Source organism: Oscarella lobularis, chromosome 9 (assembly GCF_947507565.1).
Source record: "Oscarella lobularis chromosome 9, ooOscLobu1.1, whole genome shotgun sequence".
Lineage (NCBI taxonomy): Eukaryota > Metazoa > Porifera > Homoscleromorpha > Homosclerophorida > Oscarellidae > Oscarella > Oscarella lobularis.
This window is the reverse complement of record NC_089183.1, coordinates 744,836-767,823: the sequence shown is the minus strand read 5'-3', so window position 1 is coordinate 767,823 and position 22,988 is coordinate 744,836. Positions and strand designations below refer to the sequence as shown.

Below are 22,988 nucleotides of genomic sequence, written 5' to 3'. Positions count from 1 at the left end.
TGAAACAGCTGCGAAAGGGCAAGTGGCCGGAATCGGACGGATGCGAATTGACGAACAGGCTATTGAAAAATCTCACGCTGCATCTCTAACCAAGCAATGCCCCACGTACCCCTTCGAGCCCATCGCAAAACAGAAATCAGAATCAGATAACCGTATTTATTATGCAGTCAGTCAGTTAGAAAACATCCATTTTTTTTCTCGGCTAGGCATGTGCGGCTGACTTCCTTTACAGCTGCATCTTTACACTATACTATTGTATTACGCAAATAATGTGGCCGACTAGCACAGATGGCTAGATAATATTGTTGACTCGCTGGTAACTGTATCCGAGGTAGGGTTCTGTAATTATAATGACGAAGTGGAATTGGAGGATTGCACGGCACCCCCTTGCACTATCGCTCAGGAAGCGTCGTCTCGGAACGCGTTACTATCGGACTCATGCATTAAACAAAAGCAGAAGCCAAATCAACAGGTCTATGCCCCCGCGCATTCGAACGAGACACGGACAGCAGTCTGCGAGTGTCGAAAATAGATGCCGCCGTGTCTAGTGGGACGACGTCGTAATTGCATCGCTAGCGCGCGAGCAGCCACCGGACCTCGTGACTCCGAATCGACCAATTGGATTCTTGTGCGTGCCAACAACCGGTCAATCGGATTATCTCGACACCGTTGACCGCGACGTTGCTTTGGAGTCGTACGTTTGCGCGAACTACACCTCGTCCGTCCGTCCGTCTCACGGTTCCCCGTACGCACGGCAAATGTCGCTGTCGCCGCTCTATCTACTGCCTGTCATTTTGACGGCATTCGCCCTGGCCACTTCCGGGCGAGTCGAACGCTCGGCGTCGAAGAACGACGGTAAGGAACGTCGATAGGTCGATTCCGAAGCGAAACCGCCGCTCTCCTTCCCGTTCCTTCGATCGTAGACCCCCGTAAAGCGAGACCACCCCGATCGTTCCCGTGAAACTCGCTCGACGCGCTCCCACGTCATCGTCCTTGTATGCGTTTGCTTATTAGGCGCGGTCTCCCCTTCTCCTTCCCCCTCTAACCCTTATACTAATATCTCTCTTTGTCAAAGGCGACGTCATGTTCGCGGACGGGAAAGCGATCCAGCGCATACGCGATCGCAGTCTCGAAGAGATCGTCAGTCGCGATTTCGACGAAGTGAAAACGCTCGATTTCGACGTGAACGACGAGAGACTCTACTGGATGGACCAAGGTCGTCGAAAGATCTATCGATCGTCGATCAACGGCACGGGAATCGAAGAGGTACGCAAAGGGGGACCCCCGTGTGAGAAAGGCATGAATAGGCAAGGACGCGAGCGCCGGGAACGTTAAAATGTAAAAACCTAATCAAAATAGTCGAGCGTTCGATTTTTCGTGCCGGTTCCACTCGCTTCTGCATCTACATCTCGCAAATCGAATCTTCCGCGAAACGAAACCCTAAAATCGAATCGAATTATCGTCGAAATTCACTTTGTAGGTGATATCGTGGGGCCTTCCTCATCCGTACGCGATCGCCGTCGACTGGGTCGGACGCTACGTCGTCTGGAGCGACATCGATCCGCGTTTCATTCTCGCGACGTACGGAAGTCGCATTTGGATCGCGCCGTGCGCCGGCGATCGAAACGCCGCCGCTTCGTATCCCTTTCGAAAGGTCCTCGTCTGGACCGATCTCCACTTCGTGCGCGCGATCGCGCTCGACGTCATCGACGGTCACGTGTACTGGGGCGATTTCGGCGCGCATCGCATCGAACGCTGTCGAATCGACGGCGTCGATCGACGAACGATCGTACGCAAAAAGGTCAGGTCGCCGAACGGTCTCACAATCGATCACGCGACGCGACGACTCTACTGGACCGATTCGGAGCTCAAGCGCATCGAATACATCTTCTTGAACGGAACGGGACGCACGCTACTCTCCGACGACACCGATCTGCTTCACGCGCCCTACGGCATCACCGTTCAAGCCACTTTCATCTATTGGACGGACATCAATCGCCTCGCCGTCTTTCGCGCGACGAAAGAGGCGGGCGCGAAACGAACGCGCGTCGTCGGCACGGGACTGCGCAATCCCTATCAGATCGGAACGTACGAGTTGGCGCGTCAACCGTTGCCGTCCATTCAAGCGGATCCGTGTCGGAAATCGAATGGGAATTGCAGTCACTTTTGCTTTTTTATACCGCCCGGTCACGTGTGCGGATGTCCTACGGGAATTCGAATGGAAAGCGACGGCGTCACCTGCGCTTCCGGTAAGATGGAGACATAGTTAATTAATTAATTAATTGATGAAAGGAAGGCTACCTATGAATATATATAGTCAGAACTCAAGTATAGAACCAATATTGTTCTGTCTACTAAAGACGTTACATTACCTATATAAGTTCATTGACTGGGTTTTTTTTTCTAGATATCGATCGCATGATCTTCTTCACGCGTCACTCCGACATTCGTCTTCTCTCGCTCGACGTCCACAGCTCGCAATTCGTCGACGTCGCATTGCGCGTCAACGTGACGAACGCGATCGGCATCACGCACGATCCCGTCGACGACGTTCTCTACTGGTCGGAACTTCTCCCCATGGGCCCCGACAATCACACGGCGTCCGTCGTGCGACGAGCGCGACGCAACGCGACGGAGCTCGTCGACGTCGTCAAGCTGAACGTCGGCGCGATTCTCGGACTCGCCGTCGACTGGATCGGACGCAATCTCTACTGGACGGATCCCGATTTGGATTCCATATCCGTGTCGCGACTCGATGGAACGAGCGTGAAGAAACTGATTACGAAAGATCTCGATAAGCCTCGCGCTATAGCCATAGATCCATATCAAAAGTAAGAGTCGCGAAAGGAGAGTTTTGAATAATAATACGCTGGCTTTTTTAGATATCTTTATTGGAGCGACTGGGGTATCAAGGCTCGGATTGAGAGATCCTACTTGGACGGTCAAAGTCGAACCGTTCTCGCAAGCGAGAACATAAAGTGGCCGAACGGACTTGCCGTCGATTTGAATCGACGTCGACTCTATTGGAGCGACGCCGGCATGAAGGTGATCGAGTATCTCGACTTGACGACAGACACTCGGCACACGCTCGTCGGGGAGAACTTGGAAGCGATTTTCGGAATCACGCTGCTCGGCGACCATCTCTATTGGACCAATAGGGAAGACTCGACGATCGAGCGCGTGCGAACGGATGGGAAGGATCGACGAAAGACGCTACTGAAGGACGTCTATGAGCCGGTGTACATTCAAGCGGTCGATAGAACGCAGAGAGTAGCCGGTAAGGGAGACGAAACCGCGTCTGTAGGAAGGAGTAGTAGTAGTAGTTTCTAAGCCTTGGGTACAGTGCTTTTTATATATGAATGACTCTTGCTCTTTCAGGTACGAGCGCTTGCTCTTTCAACAACGGAGGCTGCAGTCACCTGTGTTTGGCGACTCCGACGGGCCGAACGTGCGCTTGTCCCGACCATTTCATTCTGAACGGCGACACCGAATGCAGTGGTAAGTACAGAAAAAAATATTTCTCCTCCCCCCCCCTCTCGACTTCTTCCACCTCATAGATCCACATCCATATCTTATTGTTAATTACGCGTCGCCACATCGAGGCGTCTTCGACAGAGTCGCCGTGCGTTCCGGTCAACTGGTGCCGTCGCACGTCGCCGCCGTCACTATACCCATCGCGTCGCCGACGCTTTTCTCCGAACCCGTCGCCGTCGACTACGATTTCGTCTCGGGGCGAATCTTCTGGTCCGACTCGCGCGCGGACGAGATTCTATCGGCGAATCTCGACGGAACGAACGCGACCGTCGTCATCGATTTCGGGGCGGCGAATCCGTGCGGATTGGCCGTCGATTGGATGGCGGGAAATCTTTATTGGACGGTCGCCGGACGAGATCGAATCGACATGGCGAAATTGGATGGGACCATGAGATCGTCGTTAGTGTACGAGCACGTCGAGGAGCCTCAAGGTTTAGTCGTCTATCCGTCTGAAGGGTATGATGAATAAATAATGGCAATGAATTTTTTCTCACTATTTGTTTACAGATTGCTCTTTTTTACGATGTGGGGATCGCAACCGGGCGTCTATTCGGCGCGAATGAGCGTGAAAAATTCTCTCGCCACGCTGAGTTCGAGCACGAAAATGAAACCGGCCGCCTTGACATTGGACTATGACAGGCGACTTCTCTACTGGATCGAATCGAACGCCAATGTGATGTACTACACCGATCTGAATACGTTGACGACGAAACGGCTCGTCGTAACGAGCGGAGCGCGTAGCGTGCCTTCGGCAATCGCGACCTACGAAGGCATTCTCTATTGGGCGAACGTTCGCGACGTCAAAGTCAAAGTCGCGACGACGCGAGCGCGCGACGACGAGCTGACGCCGCTTGATTTGATCCGCTTCGACGCGTTGCGCGGCCAGGCGACGAACATGGATCTCGTCGTCGTTCATCATCGACGCCAGATGGGCGAGAACACGTGCGCGTCGACGGACATCATTTGCACGCACCTGTGCATCTCGGGGCCACAGTGGTCGAGCAAGTGCGCCTGTCCCATTCATTTGAACGAGTATTGGACGACGAATGAGCACAAGAAGCCCGTTCTCACGTGCAAAAGTAAAGAGAGAGAGATAGAGATAGAGATAGATGCAGATGGACAGGGACGGATACAGGTGCACATCGTATAGATACAGATGAGACAGAGATAGATGACATAGACACAGATGACACAGATAGAGAGATAGAGATAGATACAGATGGACTGGGACGGATGCAGGTGCACATCATATAGATACAGATGAGACAGAGCTAGATGACATAGACACAGATGACACGTATAGAGAGATAGAGATAGAGATAGAGATAGATGGACAGGGACAGGTGCACATCATATAGATACAGATGAGACAGTGACGCAGACACAGATGACACGTATAGAAATAGAGATTGACATAGACACAGATGGCACGTATAGAAATAGAGATAGATACAGATGGACAGGGACGGATGCAGGTGCACATCATATAGATACAGATGACACAGATGACACGTATAGAGAGATAGAGATAGAGATAAAGATAGATGGACAGGGACGGATACAGGTGCACATCATATAGATACAGATGAGGCAGTGACGCAGACACAGATGACACGTATAGAGATAGAGATAGATACAGATAGATACAGATGAGACAAAGATAGATGACATAGACACAGATGACAGAGATAGAGATAGATACAGATGGACAGGGACGGATACAGGTGCACATCATATAGATACAGATGAGGCAGACACAGATGACACGTGTAGAGAAATAGCATCATCAATATCTAAATATCTCTCGTCCTTCTTCCCAGATCCTCCTACGGCTTTGCTCTACGTCGACGGTTCGCTGCTTCGTCACGCGAAATTCGGCGCGCTGCACGGCCCGTCGAAAGAGGCGAACGTATTCGCGAAGAACCCCGGTCCCGATCCGTTTCTCCCGACGCGAATCGCTCCCTCCGTCGTCGTTCGAGCGTTGAAATTGGACGCGAAACGCGAAACCGTCTTCTGGCTGGAAACGCTCAACGCGACGTCGCACGTCTACGCGTCGCATCTCGACGGCTCGAATCGTCGTCGGCTCTTCGACGCCGACGCCGTCTACGACTTGGCCGTCAATCCCGTCGCGTCGCAGCTCTACTTCACGAACGAAAACGAGAACAGCATCGACGTCGTCTGGACGAACGGCACCGGCATCGGTTCGATTCTTCGCTCGTCGTCGTGGAAACCGCGCTCGCTCGCCATCAATTCGAACGCCGGTCATCTGTTTTGGACCGACTGGGCGACCGAAGCGCAGGCGATTCGTCGCTGTCAACTCGACGGCTCGAAGCCGACTCGTACGATTCTCACCGTCGCCAAGCGACCGACCGGCTTGACGATCAGCTCGTTCGACTATCGTCTCTTCTGGACTGACGTCGGGTCGAATGTCGTCGAGAGCTGCACGACAATTGGGAAGAATTATACGAGCTTTAGTCTCGGGGTGTATACGAGTCCGGTTGGTTTCGCTCAAGCGGGCGGACTCTTCTTTTTCTCGGATAGCGTCAAGGGTGTGGTGGTCGCCGTGGAGAAGGACACGTTGCTGAGGGCCGGGGGCGCGGCCGTCGCCGTTGCCGAGGTGATTCGCTCTGGAATCGGCGACGTGGGAAAATTCGTTATTAGCGAAGATTCGACGTCTCTAGGTGAGGAATAAATCGCTACGTGTTGTCACAAGGGGAAACTATTCGGGTTTTTTTTTTTCCTTTAGAGAATGGTTGCGCGAAGTCGAACGGCGGCTGCAGCGATATTTGCGTTCTCGCGTCGCGCACCCAATACTGTTCGTGCCCGTTGCATCGCACACTGCAAGGATCGAAGTCGTGTTCTGGTGTGTTTCGTCTCGAGACGATTTGCGCTTCGCGATTAACCTTTTTTTTCTTTAGATCTTCGGTGTCCGTCGGACTACTTTGCCTGTCGAGATCAGTCGGCGTGTCTACCGAAGATTCTGACGTGCGACGGACACCGAGACTGCCTCGACGGTTCAGATGAACTATTGAACTGTAAGTTCCTAAGGGAGTGATTTTGCCGACCCACCACTCTTTTTGACCGACCCTCACTACGTGACGGTCTCCCAACCACTCTTATTATGCTGTAGCTATTAGCGAAGCTGTGCATAAGAAGTATCTCGTTCAGAACGAGAATACTTCATCTCTACAATAAACACACACTCCTAATATATAAAAAATTGTAACAGAACTGTGAGTCTCTCAATGACAGCTCTGGTCTCTCTTAGGTCCCTGTACCGACGGTAAATTTGCGTGCGTGGCGGGACACTGCATCGACGGAGCTCTCCGCTGCAACGGCGTCGCTGATTGCGACGACGAGTCAGACGAAGCCGATTGTCGTACGTCGTCTCTATCTATTTATCTATTTCTTCACGAATATTTTTTTCCTCTTTCTTTTTTTTTGTAGCGAGTTGTCGCACGGGATTCCGACTCTGTTCGAATCTTCCTGGCAGATGCGTTCCGACGGCGTTCTGGTGCGACGGCTTGAAAGATTGTCCCCAGGGCGAAGACGAATCGTCTTGCAACGACTTCAATATGTTCGCGATTCCGCCGCCCTCGCCTCCGTCGAATCCGAGCCCGAATCCGGTCGACGCGTCGCCGAGTCGCGCGAACAGCGTCTCGACTCTCGCCCTATTGGCGATATCCCTCTCCCTCGCGCTCATCGTCGGCGTCGCCCTGCTCGTCTTCTTCGTCCGCAAAGCGAACGTCGCGCGAAAACGCAAGTCGCTATCTATGAACTCGCCGAAAAACAACGAACAACCGTTCGAGATGGGGACCCTTCGCCGCGGCGGCGGCGGCGGCGGCGGCGGCGGCGACGCGGTCACGATCACCGACTTCACGCGAAAATACATCGACGAAGCGACGACCGAGTCCGGTCGTCAGTCGCCGTCGGTGTCCGAATGCGCGATGGGATATCGGGCGTCGATGCCGGCTATGTCTTTCGTCTCGGTGCCGCGGGCGAAGTCGGAGTTCACCGTCGGTCCGCCGATGGGAGGCCCGCCGCCGCTCGAGCTCGAGGATCGGTCCGATTTCGTCTGTCCGCCGCCGCCGTCGCTCGTTTCCGCTTTTCCGGCCGAGTCCGTCGTTGGCGTCGCTCGTCGCGGAAACGAGTCGGATTTTCGGCCGATTGCTCCGTGTCCGTCGGCGGTGACGACGGAGAAGCGAGAATCCGAGTCGGACGATTTTGAATTGTCGGAGTCGGAGCCGGAGACGGAGCCACCTCGAATCGTGTCTAATGAAACGGTGGACGATTTTGAATTGTCCGAGTCGGAGCCGGAGCCGGAGTCGGAAAGGGACATCGTGCCGGCGCCACCTCGAATCGTGTATACCGAAACGGAAGACGAAGCACCCCCTCCTCCCCCGTCACTAGCTACGGAGTTTGCCGATGAAAGTAGTCGAGTTTTTTCAGCTGTCGAGTTAGCCAGCGATGTTTGAGACTAGTTCAGTTAAATTATTTGCACAGTAATTTTAATCGTCCTTCATGGATGGAAGTGAATGTACATGTAAATACAGTACATGTAGTAATAAAGAGAATTGCGCGTGCGCGGGTCAAGTTAGTGTTTCTTTCCGTCTGTCTGTTCGTATGCGAGGCAAGCCCTCCTATAGCCAAACAACGCCGTGTTTATTTTTTTTGCGGTACACTATTATCGTTACCGTGACGTCACGCGTACTTCCAAGCTCGTGTGAACAGGTCAACGCGCGTTACACCTGGTATTCGAACTACTTCCGTCGTATCTTGTTTTGTTTCGTACTCTTCGACAGTCCCACCGCTTCGAACCCGCAAGAGAGTGCCCTCTCGGTACGTTCCGCTACTGTACGCGAACCGGCGCCCGACCGTCGCCCCTTATCGCGCGGACGCGTCGCGATCCAAATATACTATAGGCGCGCACGCTTTCTCTCCTCGCCCCCGTCGACGTTTCATCGCTCGTTTCCCCGATTTCGGCCCCGACGCGCGCGCGCGCAAGAGAGAGAGAGAGAGACCAGAGAGTGGACATTCCTTCGACGGTTCCCAACGTAACGTGCGAGCCACCGAAGCGTGAGATCTCCCCCCCTCAATCGAATTTGCGTTCTCTTCAACACTCGCGGTTTCTCACTACCTACTAATCGTAATCGGGACCGTCGTCGAAGGGGGACCCCGCGTCGCGACGATCCAAATAGAATAAGAAAGAGGAAAACGGCTTCCTCGAGTTAGCGTTCGCCTTTCGTTTAGAGAGAGAACAAAAAAAACCCCGGGGCGTCGCACACTATCGAACCGTTCGGGAAAAAACCGGATGCAAGCTGGAACCGACTCAGCGCGGATCCGATTCTATCATGACTGATCTCATACGTCGAAAGTCGACGAAGATAAATCGCATACGGGACGTCGTCGCCACCGACGCCGACGACGACGACGAAAGCGCGCGATTACGACGAAGAAACGCGATGCGACGTCGTCGACGACCGCTACTCCGTCGTCTCGCGAAACATCTCAGCTCGAGCGATCCGTCGCTCGCCGCCGAAACGGAAACGACGGAATATGATGACGTCACCGGCGGTGCCGATTCCGATCCGTCGTCGACGAAATCGTCGTCGGGGGCGGCGGCGGCGACGACGGCGCACGTCGGCGACGGCGACGCCGACGACGATTCGGATTCCGACGGCAGTGCGACGACGACGACGACGACGGCGTTGCGAAGTCGCTACGCGTCGTACGATCGAGCGATTCAGCAAAGCGTCGTTTACACGGCGGCGGAAGTGGCACGCCGACGCGTTCTTGCCGTCGTGAACGAGCAAAATCAGTCCGGGGACGATTCGACGACGACGACGACGCCGACGCTGACGAAAACGAAGTCGGTTCGTTCGCCGTTTTGGTTTCCGTGGCGATCGTCGAAGAATTCGTCGACCGCGATGACGACGACGACGCCGATGTGCGTGCCGACGTTTTTGAAGCGAAACGGCGGACGATCGATGTCGCCGGGCCGATCGCTCGACTACGACCTCGACGACGAGTTCGACGACACGGGACCCTATTTGCCGACGGAGTTGAGTCGGACGCCGTCGCCGTTGCGCGCGACGAGTCGAACGTCGAAGAAATCCGCGGGATGTTTGCCGGCTATTGCCGGCGGTGGGGGCTCGGAGACGACGACGTCGGTGAGACGCGTGAGATCGATAAGCGAAGGGGGCTTTTGTCCCGTCGGACTCGCGTCGAGTCTCGATGAGAGCTTTAACAGCCTGTCTGATTTGGAGTTGAATGATACGGTGAATGTCGAGGAAATGGTGAAGAGCGCCGGGGAGGAGACCATGGCGACGGCGACGGCGGCGGCGGGATCGATATTGAGGTTTTCGGTCGAGTACGTCGCCGAGGAGATATGCGTTATCGATAATCTCATGTGGGCCGCTCTTAAAGTCGAGGAATTCGAGGACTGCCGTTGGACTAAGCAGGACAAGGTTAGGAACTTAGAGGATTAGACGGTGTTTAGTTATAGGGGTCGGTTCTTAGAGGGTTCTCTCTCCGAATATCGTCGCTATGGTCGAGTGGTTCAATCGCCTTGCGCTGATGGTCGCGACGCAGATACTAAACGAAACGAATTTGGCGTTGAGAGCGAGAATCCTGTCAAGATTTATTCAGGTAAATAGAGTAGTACATCTAGTGGGTGTTCCTTCTCGGTATCTCTTATCCTTTATTTGCTTATTGTTTTGGGTTGGGCGCTTCCGTCGACGGGGAAACGCAGTTGCGTTTCTTCGTAAGAAACAAACAGTCTAACTATCATTATCGTATTAGTCGTTTAAAGCGCGGAAGTTTTTGAGATAGTTGCTCAATTAACGAGCGACCGTGTTTCCTGTTAAATTGGTAGTATCAATTGATTCTGCTCTGTTTTCAGACCGCTCACAAGCTCTACACGTTCAAGAACTTCAACTCCCTCAAAGCGATTCTAGCCGGACTCCAATGCACGCCAATCTATCGCTTGAAGAAGACGTGGAAGGAGGTGTCGTCAAAAAAGCGAAAGTGAGAAGAAAACGACTCGGGGGGGAAAAAAATCAAATCTCTATACGTGTTCTCCCCCGTAGAATCTTCCGCGATCTCGCCGAAACGATGTCGGAAAACGACAATTACGCCGAGTACCGCAACCGCCTGGAACGCTCGCTCAAAACCCCGCCCTGCATTCCCTTCCTCGGCATATTTCTCACCGACATATGCCAGATAATCAACTACGTAGCGGCGGCGCAACAGAAGCCCAAAACGCCAATGCCACCGACTCCCGCACCGTCCCTGTCCGCGCATCGGCGCTGCGTGAGCAGCGAAGTCGGCGCCGGTCATCGAATCGTCGCCAGCAATCCGTACACGTCCGTGACGGGCAAAGACGACATTCGCGTTTTCACCGTCCCTGAAGGCAGTCGTCCGTCCGTTTGCCCGCTCTCCGATAGCGGCGTCGGCAGCTCAGACAGCGTTCACGAAGACGGCGGCGGCGGCGGCAGCGGCGAAGCGTCGTCGCCGCCGTCGTCGTGGAAACGAATCGCCGTCAAATCGCCGTCGAGTCCGGCGTTGACGAAACAGCGGAAAATTGTCGGCGTCACGACGAAGTGGTACATGAACGCCAAGCCGGCGGCGGCGGCGACGGCAATCGAGTCCAGTTCGTTGTACGAGGGCGCTTCGATCGACGTGCGAGAAATTTGCGAGCGAGCAGAGCGAATCGCCAGCTCGTCGGTGGAGTCCGACGACGCCGGCGGGGATCAAGATACGAACTGGTCGTCGTCGATTCCCATTGTTCTTAGCGTGCCGCCGCCGCAGCCGTCGCAGCCGCAGCCGTCGCCTTCGAAGGAGGAAGACGACGAGAACGACGGTCACGTTCGTCATCAGTTCGCTCGACGACGAGATACGACGCCTTCGTTGATGGACGGGATTAGTTTGCCGGCGGTCGTCGTTTCGCAGTTGCTTCAGTTCAAGCGTTGCGCTGCGCTTTACGGTTTTAGGAGTCGAGCGGACGTGAGGGATTACTTGCTTGGTGCTGCGTACAATTCGGAGGAGGAGAACTATAGGGTGTCTCTTTTGCGAGAGCCATCAACTTCTGGTAAATACGGTTGAGGTGTCCATAACCTTAGTACTAAACCTATTCTGTGTCTTATATATTTATTTGTACAATATCGTTACCGTAGCATAAATGAAGAACCCTAGACGGACGGAAAACACTTACGGAAGTGACGGTGTTGACCTTGTGACTCCATTCCCGTATGCGTGTATCGTCTCCGCGATTTTGAAGTCGCGAAAAGAGAAGCAGACGCAGAACGGGTTCTTCTGGGATGCGAAAGAGAAAGGTAAGCTGTCGAAAGTGCTCTTTCGTTGGCTCCCGGGGGCCCCGAGTTCGATAACGAGCCTCCTCCGAGTCCCACGAAGGCCTACTTCACGAAAAACACTTTCCAATCGCGAAAAGGCGAAACACGACCTTAGGAGAACGAGCGACCCCCAAGTAGCCCGCCTTTGTCGATCACCCGAGCCAATACACACAGTCTCGTGACTTAGTTAGAATTAAAATATTCGAATAACACGAATAACAACACGCAACGGTAAATTAATGACGACATAGTGGGTGTGTTTACTTCAACTGTCCGACTGCATGACAAGCTCCCGTGGCACGATTTTCGTCTGGATACCGAACGCTTGTGCTATCAAACTCGACAAGCCGAAATCCCGCTTCAATCACAGCTTGCTTCACGTCGTCTTCAGTCAGACGCAGAGTAAAGAACCGTTTATCTCCAACCGGGTAGCTACTTTCGCCGAGAGCGCAACTGAGCACCAACCACGATCCGCTCCCTTTGAGAAATTTCGCCAATTTTTTCACGGCCAATTTGAACTGTGCGTAAGTGGGGCAGGCGACTTCCAAGCAAAACGACGTGCAGACGACGTCGAAGTAGTTGTCGTAGTCGTCGTTTCCGAGAGGTCTGTCGTCGAGTGCGTCGCACAATACGAGCGAGGAGAGTTTGACTTTGACGAGGTCGGCTCGACGTTCTAGAACGTCGTCGTCTTGATTCCCTTCAAGGGTTCGAAGAATGTACCGGAAGGAGGGCGTCCAATCGAGCTGCGCCGCTGCAAGGGACGGCGCCTTTTTCCACTCGTCGACCACGCGCAAAGCGGCGGACATGTAATCGGCGAGAACGATGCTCGATGCAAAGGGCGCTGCACTGACTAGGTGAGACACCGATGGACCTCCGCCGAACTCCAATATAAGTGCCGAATCAGGTGCGAAATGGGCCGTTTTCGTGTAAAATTCGTGCAATTTGTCCAAGACGAATCCCCCCTCGTCTTCGCCAGGTTTCTCGTAGTAGTGGTCGTAGAAAGCGTTTATGTCGAAGTAGCGACGGTAGTCCTCACCCTGGTAAACAGTCTGAGTCATCTAAAAACTCGATAGGGAGAAACAGTTAATATCAACTGGGTATGGTGACCAACGGGCCCGCCGTTCCCGGCGGCTTTATTTACGTCATAAATTTATGACATCAGTGAGGAGGTATTTATACACGATTTCGCCTCGCGTGACTCGAATCCCCCGTATATCGTCGGCGATTTTCGATCGATGAGTGACGGCCTCACGCGTAAGAGAAGCAGACCCAGAACTCCTTCTTCTGGATGCAAAAAAAGGTAAGCGACCCAATAGCTCTCCCGTTCGCTCCGGGGGCGCCTCTGTTCGATAAACGCGTCAGCGTCGCCCGAAGAACGATCGAGGGCCTTTCACAGTGACCTAGAAACCGTATTTTTGCATGGCGCGTCTATGCGTTCGCTTTTGTTTGCTCGGTACGCCCCAGAATCGGCGTCTCCGTACGTCGACGGTCGGCCACGTGGCCACGTGCATCTTAGCCGACTCTACGAGAATCCTTGCACTTGCACGTGCACACCCTTGCGTTAGATTGCAACAAGCTTTCGAATCGTTACTGCAAAGTAAGACGGCCTCGCGAGTAGAACGAAGGGGCCCCCTAAGTAACCCGAGGCGTCGTGACGTCAAGCCTATTGCACGTGCACGCGCGGAGCGTCAAGCTAGGCTCTCTCTAAAGGCTCCTTTTAGGCCTCGAAACGGCGCGCACGTACGAAACATCGCCATTGTTTCGTATATGGCACGCGTCCTTCTACTAAATTATTGGCAGGGTGTGCACGTGACAGAGAGACGTCAGAGATATTTGTCAAGGTATTGATTCATTGATTCCTCTTGCCCACTGTTTTGTCGTGTAGTCGTTCCCCCAATCCGACGAGGCAGACGCAGCCATCCCTCCGGGCCGAGAGCGAAAAGCGGCCGCACCTCTGCCGGGGCGATAGAGCGGCCCTACTCTTGGTGGTACGAGTGATAACTACCATCCCCCACTTGGGCAAGACGCTGTGGGCAAAATCGCGGTCCTCCCGGGTCTTGGGTTAATGACTCCCCCCGTGCCCCGGTGGCGAGGGTACCCCCTTTGGGCCTTAAAGGGGTATACTGAAGGCCTCAACCTGCGGGATGATTGGGTGATCCCACCTCCTTGGGAGCTGGAGGTTAACTCGTCTAATGCGCTCGCCTCCTTGCGGCTTGGGTGAAAGTCGGCCCTGGATGACATGGGAGTATGTCACACCCCTTGGACCTGGGGGGAAGTTAGGTCCCTCTCGCTCCCCTCAATTAATGGGAGTGAGATGAGAAGAGGACAAGGAGCGCCGAAGAAGACGCCAAGGACAATGGACAAGGAGCGCCGGGCCCACCTCTTTCCCCGTTGGGGGAGAGGTGGGAACGCGGGAGAGGGGAGCATAGCTCTCCTCTTCCTGCATCAAGGAGGAAGTATAGACCGGTTTTTGTTCGATTTTTGTACATCCGGGACTTTATTAAATAAAATTTGAACATGGCTTCCCCTACTTTTGACTGGCAGACGCGCTCCAAGTCTCCGGGCTCTCCTTGCGCGCTTTATTAGGCAAGTGCGCGGAAGAAAGCCAGAAGACTGGAGGTGCACGCGTTTAGTAGGTTCTCTAACGCACTTTGGCTTAGCCTGTGCGTTAGAGAACCTGGTGTGCGTGTGTATATTGTGTGCCTAACAAGCCTAGCACATTCATGCACTACAAAAAAAGCACGTGCACTGACAGACATCACAGCTGCACGCTACACACAATTGACAGTCATTCATCCACCCCATGTAGTTCTGCAAAGCATGCTGATCAGCCTAAGAGAAGAGAAATATAAAATATAAATTCAAAACATCAAATGGCCCTGATCAAGGTAAAGTCCAATGAACTGCATCCTAAACTTGAGCACAACCAGCAGTCGTTATCATTGTCCCCCGTTGGAAAACAAGCTAAACTAAAACGTAGATGAATGAAAGCCACGGTGGAGTTATTCCCCGGGGACCTGAATCACTTCGAACGAACGTCCCATCGCACGCGATCATGGCTTTCAATAATCGATACATGAAATATCCGAAACATCGGAGCAGCGAAGCGCTTGCAAAGTGTCGTCTTCCACGCAAACAACAGGTCATTCGAAAGAGATTTTCCACTCGGGTCGAGCTCAGCTTCACCAATGTCGGCCAGAACAATCGAGCTGTTCAAAACGACTAGAAGTGTACGCTGAACGGAAACGTAGCGGATCGAGGGGCCCCCCATGTGGTAAACCCTTTCTACGATGCTGCGCGGGAAAGAAAACGTTAGTCTGACGAGTTAATTCTGCGTGAACTAAAGGTCAGAGCTCACCTTAGCGCATCTGAGCTTCGCCCGGCCAAGCGAGGTCTCGCTACGAATTCAACGTCATCGAGTTCACCTTGCCACTTCTACAACACAAATCGACTTCAGCACGTGGCAAGGATGGCGAGGATTCTCGGACCTTCAAAGAGTACAGTAGTGCCTTCGCAAGGACGCGAAGCGCACACCCTAAGACAACTTCAGTCGCGACCCCTAGCTAAGAGTTATCGATCGCTTACGTGAACGCCTCGCACAGGCTCGCATCTTAGGCAGAACGGACCATAACGTGGCTATTACACACTTGGCTACTGGCTAAACGTTTGAGCACGCGCAGTAGCGAGCAAAGAAGTGGCCTGCGACATAAAAATATTAATTCCCCGAACACCAGGGCGCGCGCGGGCTTCGCCCGCGCGCGCCCTGGTGGGAGGGGCTCTCAAACGTGATCGGGCAAAATCGGAAAGTGTTTGTCTGTCTGTCTGTCGGTAACGCTCACGTCACAATCGCTCTTAGGCCAATCACGCACACAGGTGCCTTTATGACATCACATTCATTGTGATGTCATACTCTCCCGTATTTTGAACAAAATGTACATAAAAAGGTGACGTCACAGTAGATAGGAACCCCGGATTGTGTTCAAAACATTTCAGGAACGAGTACAGGGCCGAGTACAGTAGCATATTATACAGGCTACATTATCGAGGATAAATACTATTAAACATAACGGTCACATACCAATGAGCTTTATCAGTAAGGGAACGCAGTAAAAGAGCACGTTGGGTTTGTCGTGCTGCGAGCTGCGCTCGCAGCACGCAAACCCAACTGCGAGCTGATAATGGGCCTCGTGACACGATTACCCAAAGGGGCAGATGTTAGGGTGAGGAGAGGTATAGCTCTGTGCTTACATATAAGAGGCCAAATTGTACATGTAGGCTTTTGCGGAAAATGAAGCATGCCAACTCGCGTGGTTAGGCAGTGCGATGCAAATTATGCAAAAAGGCTATACAAAAATTAGAGTAATAAGAATGTGCTACAGCTAGGGGTGTTCGGGGATCCCATGATGGCTCACGAAAGGCCATCATTATCTAGTTAATTAATAAAACAGTACAAAAATCCCTGCTAAAAAGTACGTTTTTACGATGCAAAAAGCAACTCTCTGGTCAAAAAAAGTAGCTAAAGCACACGAAAGCGCGTAAACAGCAACAAACACATTCAGCCTACCTGTAGCATATCAGGGCAAAGATAACAGCAACTGGGCATACTACTAATGCCTAATGTTCTGGACTGGTAAGTGAAAGTGAAAGCACGCAGCCCTGAGGTCACGTCTCAGTCGGCACGAAATAAGAACGATCGATTCTTCAGCAAGTGGCAGACAAACGCTGTAGCTGATGCAGCGCAATATTTTATGTAGTAATCAGGAACCGCTCTGAGGCTTGCGGCTGATCCTAAGTTGGAAACTCCTTTCACAACGATGGCCTTCGCGTGGTTGCTTCGGACGCTGTGAAGGAACCCATAGCCCTCCAAATCGTACCCAGCCAGCTCCGACTGCCCAACTTCACGAGCTTTGCCCGAAAAATCGACCTCGTCATAGACAACGTCACCAGTATACAGGTTCTTCGTGATAACTTTGGGCTTCTGACGTGATCTGGCAGCTAACTTCGGTTTGCGTTTAGTGCACTGTATATATCCCGTTTCTTTATCAGTACTAACGTAACCTTCGTCGGCGAGATGCTGCACGGTTTCCTTCAGCACGTCCATCGTAAAAAAATCGGAATTCCACTCGTCGCACGTGCGCATCTTCTCATAGAGGTCGTCAGTGTCTACTGCTTTTTCGCTCAACTCCAGCTAAACAGATAAAGACTTTACAGCAGTATCAAATGAGAAATGTACGTACTATAGATCTTTGCAAATCGACAGGACATGGAGCGTCTCGAAATTCTTCTGGAACCAGGCCCAACCACGCCTTCGATATATCATCGCTCATTTCAGCAGCTCTAACCAGCTTCTTCAGATCGTCGTCCAACTCTTTGTATTCGGCATTCGCCGATCGTTCACCGCCCTGAAATCTTGTCCCAGAGTCGCGAGTGACTTTGAAAGGAACCAACAAGTCACCGAGATGCACGTCCATTTCCGTTCTTCCAGCGCAACACCCCACCAAGGCGATCACCGAAGGACTCAACGTCGTCTGAAACAAATTGTTTATCAACTGAACGATTCCTTCCCGTCCGTCGTTTGTGGGGCAAACGAGAGCGATTCGAAGGGAGCGATTAGTTCCCTTAGCAAAATAATTCGGCCATTGAGAATCCAGAGTGATCACACCAAGACGTTGCGTATCCTTTTTTGTGTGATCGTGCTGTGACATCGACTTGCCGGTGGCTTTCTCTAAAACGGCGCGAGCTGCCTGGTACTCGCTCTTGCTGACGGCGACAAAACACAAATCGACGTCTTCGATGGCCGAACTGGGTCCTACAGAAATATGCATGAAGTTTGCGGCTTATAATTACTAGCAGTGAAGCGATAAATGTAAAAAATGGACGATTCACTAAACGTCGCACCTTTCACATGGTGACTCGTATACATAATTAGGCAAATGATTTATTAATTAAGTAGTATCAGGCCCCGTAGTTTAATTAATATGCAAAGCCAAACCTGATGCCCAATCTGGCGACGTAGGAGCACTAACTGTTGACAGACGAGAACGCCGCCCTGCGAGTGTACAATAACCAAACTTTTCAATATATAGCACAATGACTGCTTACTTTCCACTACTTCTGCTGCAGATTTTTCTTCAAAAAAGTCCAAATCGTCATGAGCGTCTTTTTTCTGTACACAAGACACATTCGGAAAAATTCTTTACCGAGACTGCTTCAATGTACCATTTCATCAGAGAGCTTAAGAGCGCCGCTATCGCTTAGAATAGCCAAAAGATAAAGCAAGCCCAATTGTTGTGCGGTGTCCGAAAAGCTTTTGATCGTGGCTTTGAGACGTTCACTCCAACGAGTAAGCAATTGTTCCGCAGTTTTGCACTGATTTCTGTCAATTGCTGAAAAACCTGGCAAAGATTTAGCTAATTCCGATCTTCCTTCAGTGTCCTTATCGAGAAAATTACAAACGATGTCGAAAGCTTCGTGAGGAAGATAAGAAAAATGATCGTCGGGGAGAGCGAGGAGGTCTCGCAAAGTGTCTTGTAGCCCCACCTTTGTGTTCGAAGACTCGGAAGTCGTCATCATTTTCTCGACAGTCTGTGATTTGTGGGCAGCAGGAAAGTCTTTGCGCTGCTTTAGTTCTGTGCAGCTAATGTACAAAAGACTTTGAGTGGTCCCTGGACTCTTCTCGTGAAGAATTTTCGTCCCTACGTTTCTTAGATCTCTTAGGTGCTTCATGCATTGCCGCTCGGAATGCTTGGGACCGCGAACGACGAAATCGATCGCCTTCTCGCGATTCTTAAATACTATCATTCCTTCAACGGAAACACGGTCAATCGTTCTTTCGATCAATAGGCCACCTTGCCAAACGACGGGCTCCGACGGTTGAAAACGCGTTCTTGCGCTGCTTTGAATAAATGACATAGTCCCTGGAGTGATTATATCGGTCTCGTTTTCGCTTTTCAAACGGCGTCCGACGTAGACTGTCATTTCAGAATTTTCATCCCACGCGTTATTCGGACGATCTTCTTTGATTAGGGCGGGAAACTGGTATGAGTCCTTTTGTTGCAACGAATAGCATATTTCCAAGCGACATAGAAGTTCGATTGTATTGTCGACATTTCCCCACGACTCTTTTTTGTTAAAATTCTTAAGAACAGTCTGAATTTTTTCTCTATTGGCTATGCCAGATGCAGACGATTCGAGATGAGTTGTAAAACTGTCAGGAGACAAGAGCGGACCAAAGACGTTATGGCACAGCCACGGAGGATCCAAAACAACGGTATTACCAATAACAAGAATCTAAACATAGCAAAACATTACTCACTGCATGTCACACGGTTTTCTCACTTCTCCAATTGCTTGTAAAAATTCAATAAAAAGGCTTTGAAGTTCTGGTGCACAGTCACAGACGCCTTTAACCATGAGTGTTTTAAAGACGTCGTTGCTAATAAACCAGTTGCACGCGGATCCGCCTACCTAAACATTAAAAATACATTAGTTAATTAATTAATAAATCATCCGGTCTCGAGCAAAACTTGCCTCGTTATCTAGATGGACTTCCATAAGCGAAATTATATTTTTTTGTATTTCTTTAGCATGCCGAACTTCGGGTGTCTGTCGAGAAAACGTAAATGCGCGCTTCAGTTTGTTCTTTGATGAGCTGGAAGGGCTCGGATTTCGCAGAGTTGGCAAAAAGATTTTCTGTGCTGTCTCAACAATGATTGGAACATCCTTCGCCGTCTAAAAATAATATAGTTACCATATTTATTTAAATAAGGAAACAACGCCGTTCTATCCTTTTACCTCAAGAGAGCGGCGCTTCAGTTTGCCAAGAGCTCCCTTCAAGTTGTCCAAGTTTTTAGACTTCAGGTTACGACAATTTAAGACAAACAACCGCTCGTCATAGAAATTAAACCATTGCCCAAAGTTAGCCTGAAGATACTGCAAAACGTTTCCCACTATTTCTCTCTTGTCTACATTGGACGGAGAACGCAGGTCTTTTTTGCTGCCAATGACAACAACGTGCGCTTTCTCTCCAAGAAGAAACACGCTGCATTTTATGAATGACGTCCAATAACCGCTCGACTTTTTAAGCTCTTCTTCGCTGGTAGTCAGATCAAGAACGAGAAAGAAGATTGTAGAAGATGCGGAAAAAAATAGCGCGTGCGTTTTATGAAAAAGACGCTGGCCTGCGAAATCGCAAAATACGAGCTCGCCGCCCGCGGATTTGATATTTGCAACCGTCACTTCAACGCTTGCCGTACGCTTATCATCGCCTCCCTTCTCCCAGTGAATATTTCGTAGAGACTTTATCAGAGTTGTCTTGCCAGCTCTCGGCTCACCAACAACGCAAACTTTAATTGTCGTCGGCTTTTTTGTGCCCTGCTTGAAAAGCTCTTGATACCGATAATGAACCTAACAAAATACACCGTCCATTATTGAACTCGTAGGCAAGACACGTACCCAAAAGCCAGCTAAAAAACTTTTCAGCTCTAACGGACAAGGCAGTTCATGAAGACGATGGTCGTTCTATAAATGAAAGTTAGAGACCGCGTATGAACGTTTTTTATTCTTCTCTGCTACAGCACGCACCTCGTCCGGAAGGTCCGCAAGAGAAGGCGATCGTTCAAGGATCATCTTGACGAGACCCAGAGCATCTTTTGAAACTTCTGCAAGCAAATTGACGAATTCCATTCAAAATAAAAATACAAATGAGTGCGACTATGATGCATACGATCAGTAGAATATAGATGTTGCTGTAAAATAGCGCGCAGGCTTGATTGATCGCACTAGGAAAGAATTAGTCTACGCTGTTCACTGTGGCATAAAAGCACTCTTACATCAGAAGCGAGATTTGAACAAGATTCTATTAGTAACTTGCCAATTGAGTAATGGCGGTGCGAACAAGCATAAAATAATGCGTTTTTTCCGTTCTAAAATTATTGACTCGGATTAGTGAAGTTTCTTCTAGACTGAATGTATTTTTCGTAGGGGAAAGACAGGTCTACAAAAGTTCTACGTAGTCGACTCTAAATACCTTGTCTGTCTTATTGACGTCTGCTCCAGCATCGATAAGTGCTTTTGCAAATACATCGTTACCCTTCTCACACGCTGTCAACAAAGAAACGCTCTTAAACTAAATGTACAGGTTATACTGAAAACAGATTTACGAAAGTGATGCATGATACCTTTCCTGAATCAGAAGTATTGACCTTTTCTGCAGCTGCAATAAGTTCTTTTGAAAATTCAACATCAACATCAGTCTTATTACGAGCAGCATAAAAATTTTCTAGTCTTTAAATCACATAAGAAGAAAAGAAACATACCAGATTTTTAATGTCAGCCCCAGCATTGATCAGTAGCCTTAAAATTTCAAATTTCCCATTCTTATATGCAGCCAACAAAGGGCAAAGTCCTCTCTAAAGTTTCTTTTAAACTTGACATTTAAAAAAGCACGTGTTATGCACTCATACCTTGTCTGCCTTATTAACATCCGCCCCGGCGTTGATCAGCTTTTCAGCAATTCGAACCCACCCCTTCTCACAAGCATTCAACAAAGCCATGCTTCCTTCCTAAAGGTTTCAAGTAAATAAAAATTATCCCAATTGCAATATATGCAGACCTGTGGGCTACGAGTCATCATTTCTTTAAGAACATCCAAAAATTCATACACATTCGCAAGATGAAACGCCTCCTTTATACAGAAAAACAATTAAAACACTCCTGTCTATGTACATAGAATAAAGCCAGACCAAGTCTATAGCTGCCCCGTACTTGACCAAAAGTAGGACAATCTCTTCGTTTTTCTTATCAAAGGCCACTTCCAGTAGGCGTGGCTCTATAAAGCACAAAAGATTCGATCGTCAAGTGGAATGCGCCCAATCTGCGTACCTTTTGCTAACGATTCATCTCCTTGGAGGAGTAGTCTCACTTCCTCAATGTCTCCTTTACGAACTGCAGCCAGAACTGCAGCTTCGGCTTCGGCTGCAGCGAGTGTGATGGCTTGGTGTGCAGCGTCGATAGATTGGAGTGCAGCCCCCTCTGGACTCTGTCGCGACATCCCTCGTCGCAAGAAATTTATGAGTCGCCTTGACAGCTAAAAGAGATCGTCGTCGCACAACAACTATCAGCAACGATGAGTAACGGGGGTCGCCTACACACTGTTCGCAACGGATGTAACCGGTTCAGAGTTCAAACAGCCAAGGCACGACTGGCACGACTGGCACGTAACAACCACTCATGCGCGGAGGCCGCAAACACGATAAGTGGCCATAACGAAGGTCACGTGCCAAAATGGTGCGTCTCGGATCTTACTTTCCTTGCCTCAAATCGATTCCCAAGCGAGCCAGAGAAGGCTTATTCGCCGGAAAAGGCATCACGTTTGGCCATCGCGTCACCTTCTCGAACAAGAAGCAAGTTTTCGCTGCACGTCGCGCATTCGAAAACGAATTACCCGTCTTCTCTTCAGAACGAAGCGAACGTGGAAGCCGAATTCGCAACGACGCACCTACGAAAGCGAAATCATGGCCCGATCGTACACGATGAACGTCACAACGGCGGCAATGCGATGGATAGACAAGGCGGGCGGATTCGACCCTTACCTTCTCCACACCCCGGATAGAAAACTCGCGTCCGATTTCGGATCGCAACTGAAGCGCGATATGTGGACGAAAATCGAAGAGAAAGGCGACGGGGGCGTCGACGTGCCGAAGAAAGCGAGACGGGTGCCTCGAAAACCGGCTTGGTGGTCTGAGAACGAAGGGAAAGTAAGAGATTCTCTCAAATGCTGGTCGTAAGGTAGACTAGTTTTTTTCTCTCTCTGAGGAAACGAGGACGTCTGGGGTTTCCTTACGCGATATCTTACCTGTACCAGGAGAGAAGTTGCCTCCTCCGAATCCTGAGTATGCTGCTGCAAGATGAACTCAGCATAGTTTTCTTCTTCTCTTTTCTCTATTTATTGTACGTGTACCGTGTCTTTTAAAAATGTCAATAATAAGTCTAAGAATAAGAATCAATGACATGGGCAAAGAAAAAGGTTCACTAGGCCTACCTCCCAGACTAGTGTGCCGTGTGGCTTCCTAAAACATCACAAAGAGACGATCAACACAAGAG

The 22,988-nt window shown here is 50.7% G+C and overlaps 5 protein-coding genes and 1 long non-coding RNA gene across 9 annotated transcripts; 3 read left to right on the top strand and 3 right to left on the bottom strand.

The window, feature by feature from the left end:
- The first annotated feature begins 555 nt into the window (after positions 1 to 555).
- Positions 556 to 8,151, top strand: LOC136190829 (low-density lipoprotein receptor-related protein 5-like). The gene is made up of 13 exons (XM_065979105.1): positions 556 to 855; positions 1,076 to 1,266; positions 1,481 to 2,249; positions 2,408 to 2,831; positions 2,883 to 3,277; positions 3,379 to 3,498; positions 3,558 to 3,990; positions 4,042 to 4,613; positions 5,355 to 6,215; positions 6,281 to 6,397; positions 6,453 to 6,569; positions 6,803 to 6,913; positions 6,982 to 8,151. The coding sequence occupies exons 1-13, from the start codon at positions 759 to 761 to the stop codon at positions 8,007 to 8,009; spliced, it is 5,235 nt and encodes a 1,744-aa protein (XP_065835177.1). The 5' UTR covers positions 556 to 758; the 3' UTR covers positions 8,010 to 8,151.
- Positions 8,152 to 8,293: 142 nt separating this feature from the next.
- Positions 8,294 to 11,714, top strand: LOC136190838 (uncharacterized). Of its 2 annotated transcripts, XM_065979121.1 has the most exons (5): positions 8,294 to 8,373; positions 8,785 to 10,001; positions 10,054 to 10,182; positions 10,436 to 10,560; positions 10,623 to 11,714. In XM_065979121.1, the coding sequence occupies exons 2-5, from the start codon at positions 8,886 to 8,888 to the stop codon at positions 11,635 to 11,637; spliced, it is 2,385 nt and encodes a 794-aa protein (XP_065835193.1). In that variant the 5' UTR covers positions 8,294 to 8,373; positions 8,785 to 8,885; the 3' UTR covers positions 11,638 to 11,714. The 2 variants fall into 2 exon arrangements, with proteins under 2 accessions (XP_065835193.1, XP_065835195.1); XM_065979123.1 differs by lacking the exon at positions 8,294 to 8,373.
- A 431-nt stretch (positions 11,715 to 12,145) lies between these two features.
- On the bottom strand, positions 12,146 to 12,943 carry LOC136191339 (nicotinamide N-methyltransferase-like). Its single transcript, XM_065979663.1, has one exon. The coding sequence runs from the start codon at positions 12,941 to 12,943 to the stop codon at positions 12,146 to 12,148; it is 798 nt and encodes a 265-aa protein (XP_065835735.1).
- A 1,432-nt stretch (positions 12,944 to 14,375) lies between these two features.
- LOC136190847 (uncharacterized) lies at positions 14,376 to 15,564 on the bottom strand. Its single transcript, XR_010670632.1, has 5 exons — positions 15,471 to 15,564; positions 15,374 to 15,420; positions 15,244 to 15,320; positions 14,903 to 15,178; positions 14,376 to 14,854 (listed from the first exon to the last, which is right to left on the bottom strand). It is a non-coding gene; the product is annotated as an uncharacterized lncRNA (long non-coding RNA).
- Positions 15,565 to 16,096: 532 nt separating this feature from the next.
- LOC136190831 (death-associated protein kinase dapk-1-like) lies at positions 16,097 to 22,615 on the bottom strand. 3 transcript variants are annotated; one of them, XM_065979106.1, is made up of 21 exons: positions 22,330 to 22,615; positions 22,034 to 22,273; positions 21,768 to 21,972; positions 21,629 to 21,714; positions 21,499 to 21,570; positions 21,350 to 21,448; positions 21,203 to 21,295; positions 21,065 to 21,139; positions 20,914 to 21,012; positions 20,717 to 20,809; positions 20,611 to 20,665; positions 20,469 to 20,545; positions 20,340 to 20,405; positions 19,680 to 20,291; positions 19,412 to 19,616; positions 19,224 to 19,348; positions 18,105 to 19,175; positions 17,988 to 18,051; positions 17,878 to 17,934; positions 17,123 to 17,694; positions 16,097 to 17,073 (listed from the first exon to the last, which is right to left on the bottom strand). In XM_065979106.1, exons 3-21 carry the CDS (start codon positions 21,934 to 21,936, stop codon positions 16,555 to 16,557), a joined length of 4,209 nt encoding a protein of 1,402 aa, XP_065835178.1. In that variant the 5' UTR covers positions 21,937 to 21,972; positions 22,034 to 22,273; positions 22,330 to 22,615; the 3' UTR covers positions 16,097 to 16,554. The 3 variants fall into 3 exon arrangements, with proteins under 3 accessions (XP_065835178.1, XP_065835179.1, XP_065835180.1); XM_065979107.1 differs by having other exon boundaries at positions 22,038 to 22,273; XM_065979108.1 differs by having other exon boundaries at positions 22,191 to 22,273.
- On the top strand, positions 22,131 to 22,891 carry LOC136190845 (large ribosomal subunit protein bL28-like). Its single transcript, XM_065979133.1, has 3 exons — positions 22,131 to 22,288; positions 22,345 to 22,642; positions 22,701 to 22,891. Exons 1-3 carry the CDS (start codon positions 22,170 to 22,172, stop codon positions 22,794 to 22,796), a joined length of 513 nt encoding a protein of 170 aa, XP_065835205.1. The 5' UTR covers positions 22,131 to 22,169; the 3' UTR covers positions 22,797 to 22,891.
- Positions 22,892 to 22,988: the final 97 nt, after the last annotated feature.

Bases quoted from the DNA above. Each gene is read 5' to 3' on its own strand.
- LOC136190829 (XM_065979105.1), top strand. From the start codon at position 759: ATGTCGCTGTCGCCGCTCTATCTACTGCCTGTCATTTTGACGGCATTC. The intron at 3,499-3,557 runs GTAAGTACAGAA...TCCACCTCATAG, and splicing joins CGGCGACACCGAATGCAGTG to ATCCACATCCATATCTTATT. The intron at 6,570-6,802 runs GTAAGTTCCTAA...GGTCTCTCTTAG, and splicing joins TTCAGATGAACTATTGAACT to GTCCCTGTACCGACGGTAAA.
- LOC136190838 (XM_065979121.1), top strand. From the start codon at position 8,886: ATGACTGATCTCATACGTCGAAAGTCGACGAAGATAAATCGCATACGG. The intron at 10,002-10,053 runs GTTAGGAACTTA...GTCGGTTCTTAG, and splicing joins GTTGGACTAAGCAGGACAAG to AGGGTTCTCTCTCCGAATAT. The intron at 10,561-10,622 runs GTGAGAAGAAAA...TCTCCCCCGTAG, and splicing joins GTGTCGTCAAAAAAGCGAAA to AATCTTCCGCGATCTCGCCG.
- LOC136191339 (XM_065979663.1), bottom strand. From the start codon at position 12,943: ATGACTCAGACTGTTTACCAGGGTGAGGACTACCGTCGCTACTTCGAC.
- LOC136190831 (XM_065979106.1), bottom strand. From the start codon at position 21,936: ATGTCGCGACAGAGTCCAGAGGGGGCTGCACTCCAATCTATCGACGCT. The intron at 20,406-20,468 runs GTGCGTGCTGTA...TTTCATTTATAG, and splicing joins TTGCGGACCTTCCGGACGAG to AACGACCATCGTCTTCATGA. The intron at 17,074-17,122 runs GTACGTACATTT...TTATCTGTTTAG, and splicing joins TCGATTTGCAAAGATCTATA to CTGGAGTTGAGCGAAAAAGC.
- LOC136190845 (XM_065979133.1), top strand. From the start codon at position 22,170: ATGGTGCGTCTCGGATCTTACTTTCCTTGCCTCAAATCGATTCCCAAG. The intron at 22,289-22,344 runs GCAAGTTTTCGC...TCTTCTCTTCAG, and splicing joins GTCACCTTCTCGAACAAGAA to AACGAAGCGAACGTGGAAGC. The intron at 22,643-22,700 runs GTAAGAGATTCT...TCTCTCTCTGAG, and splicing joins GGTCTGAGAACGAAGGGAAA to GAAACGAGGACGTCTGGGGT.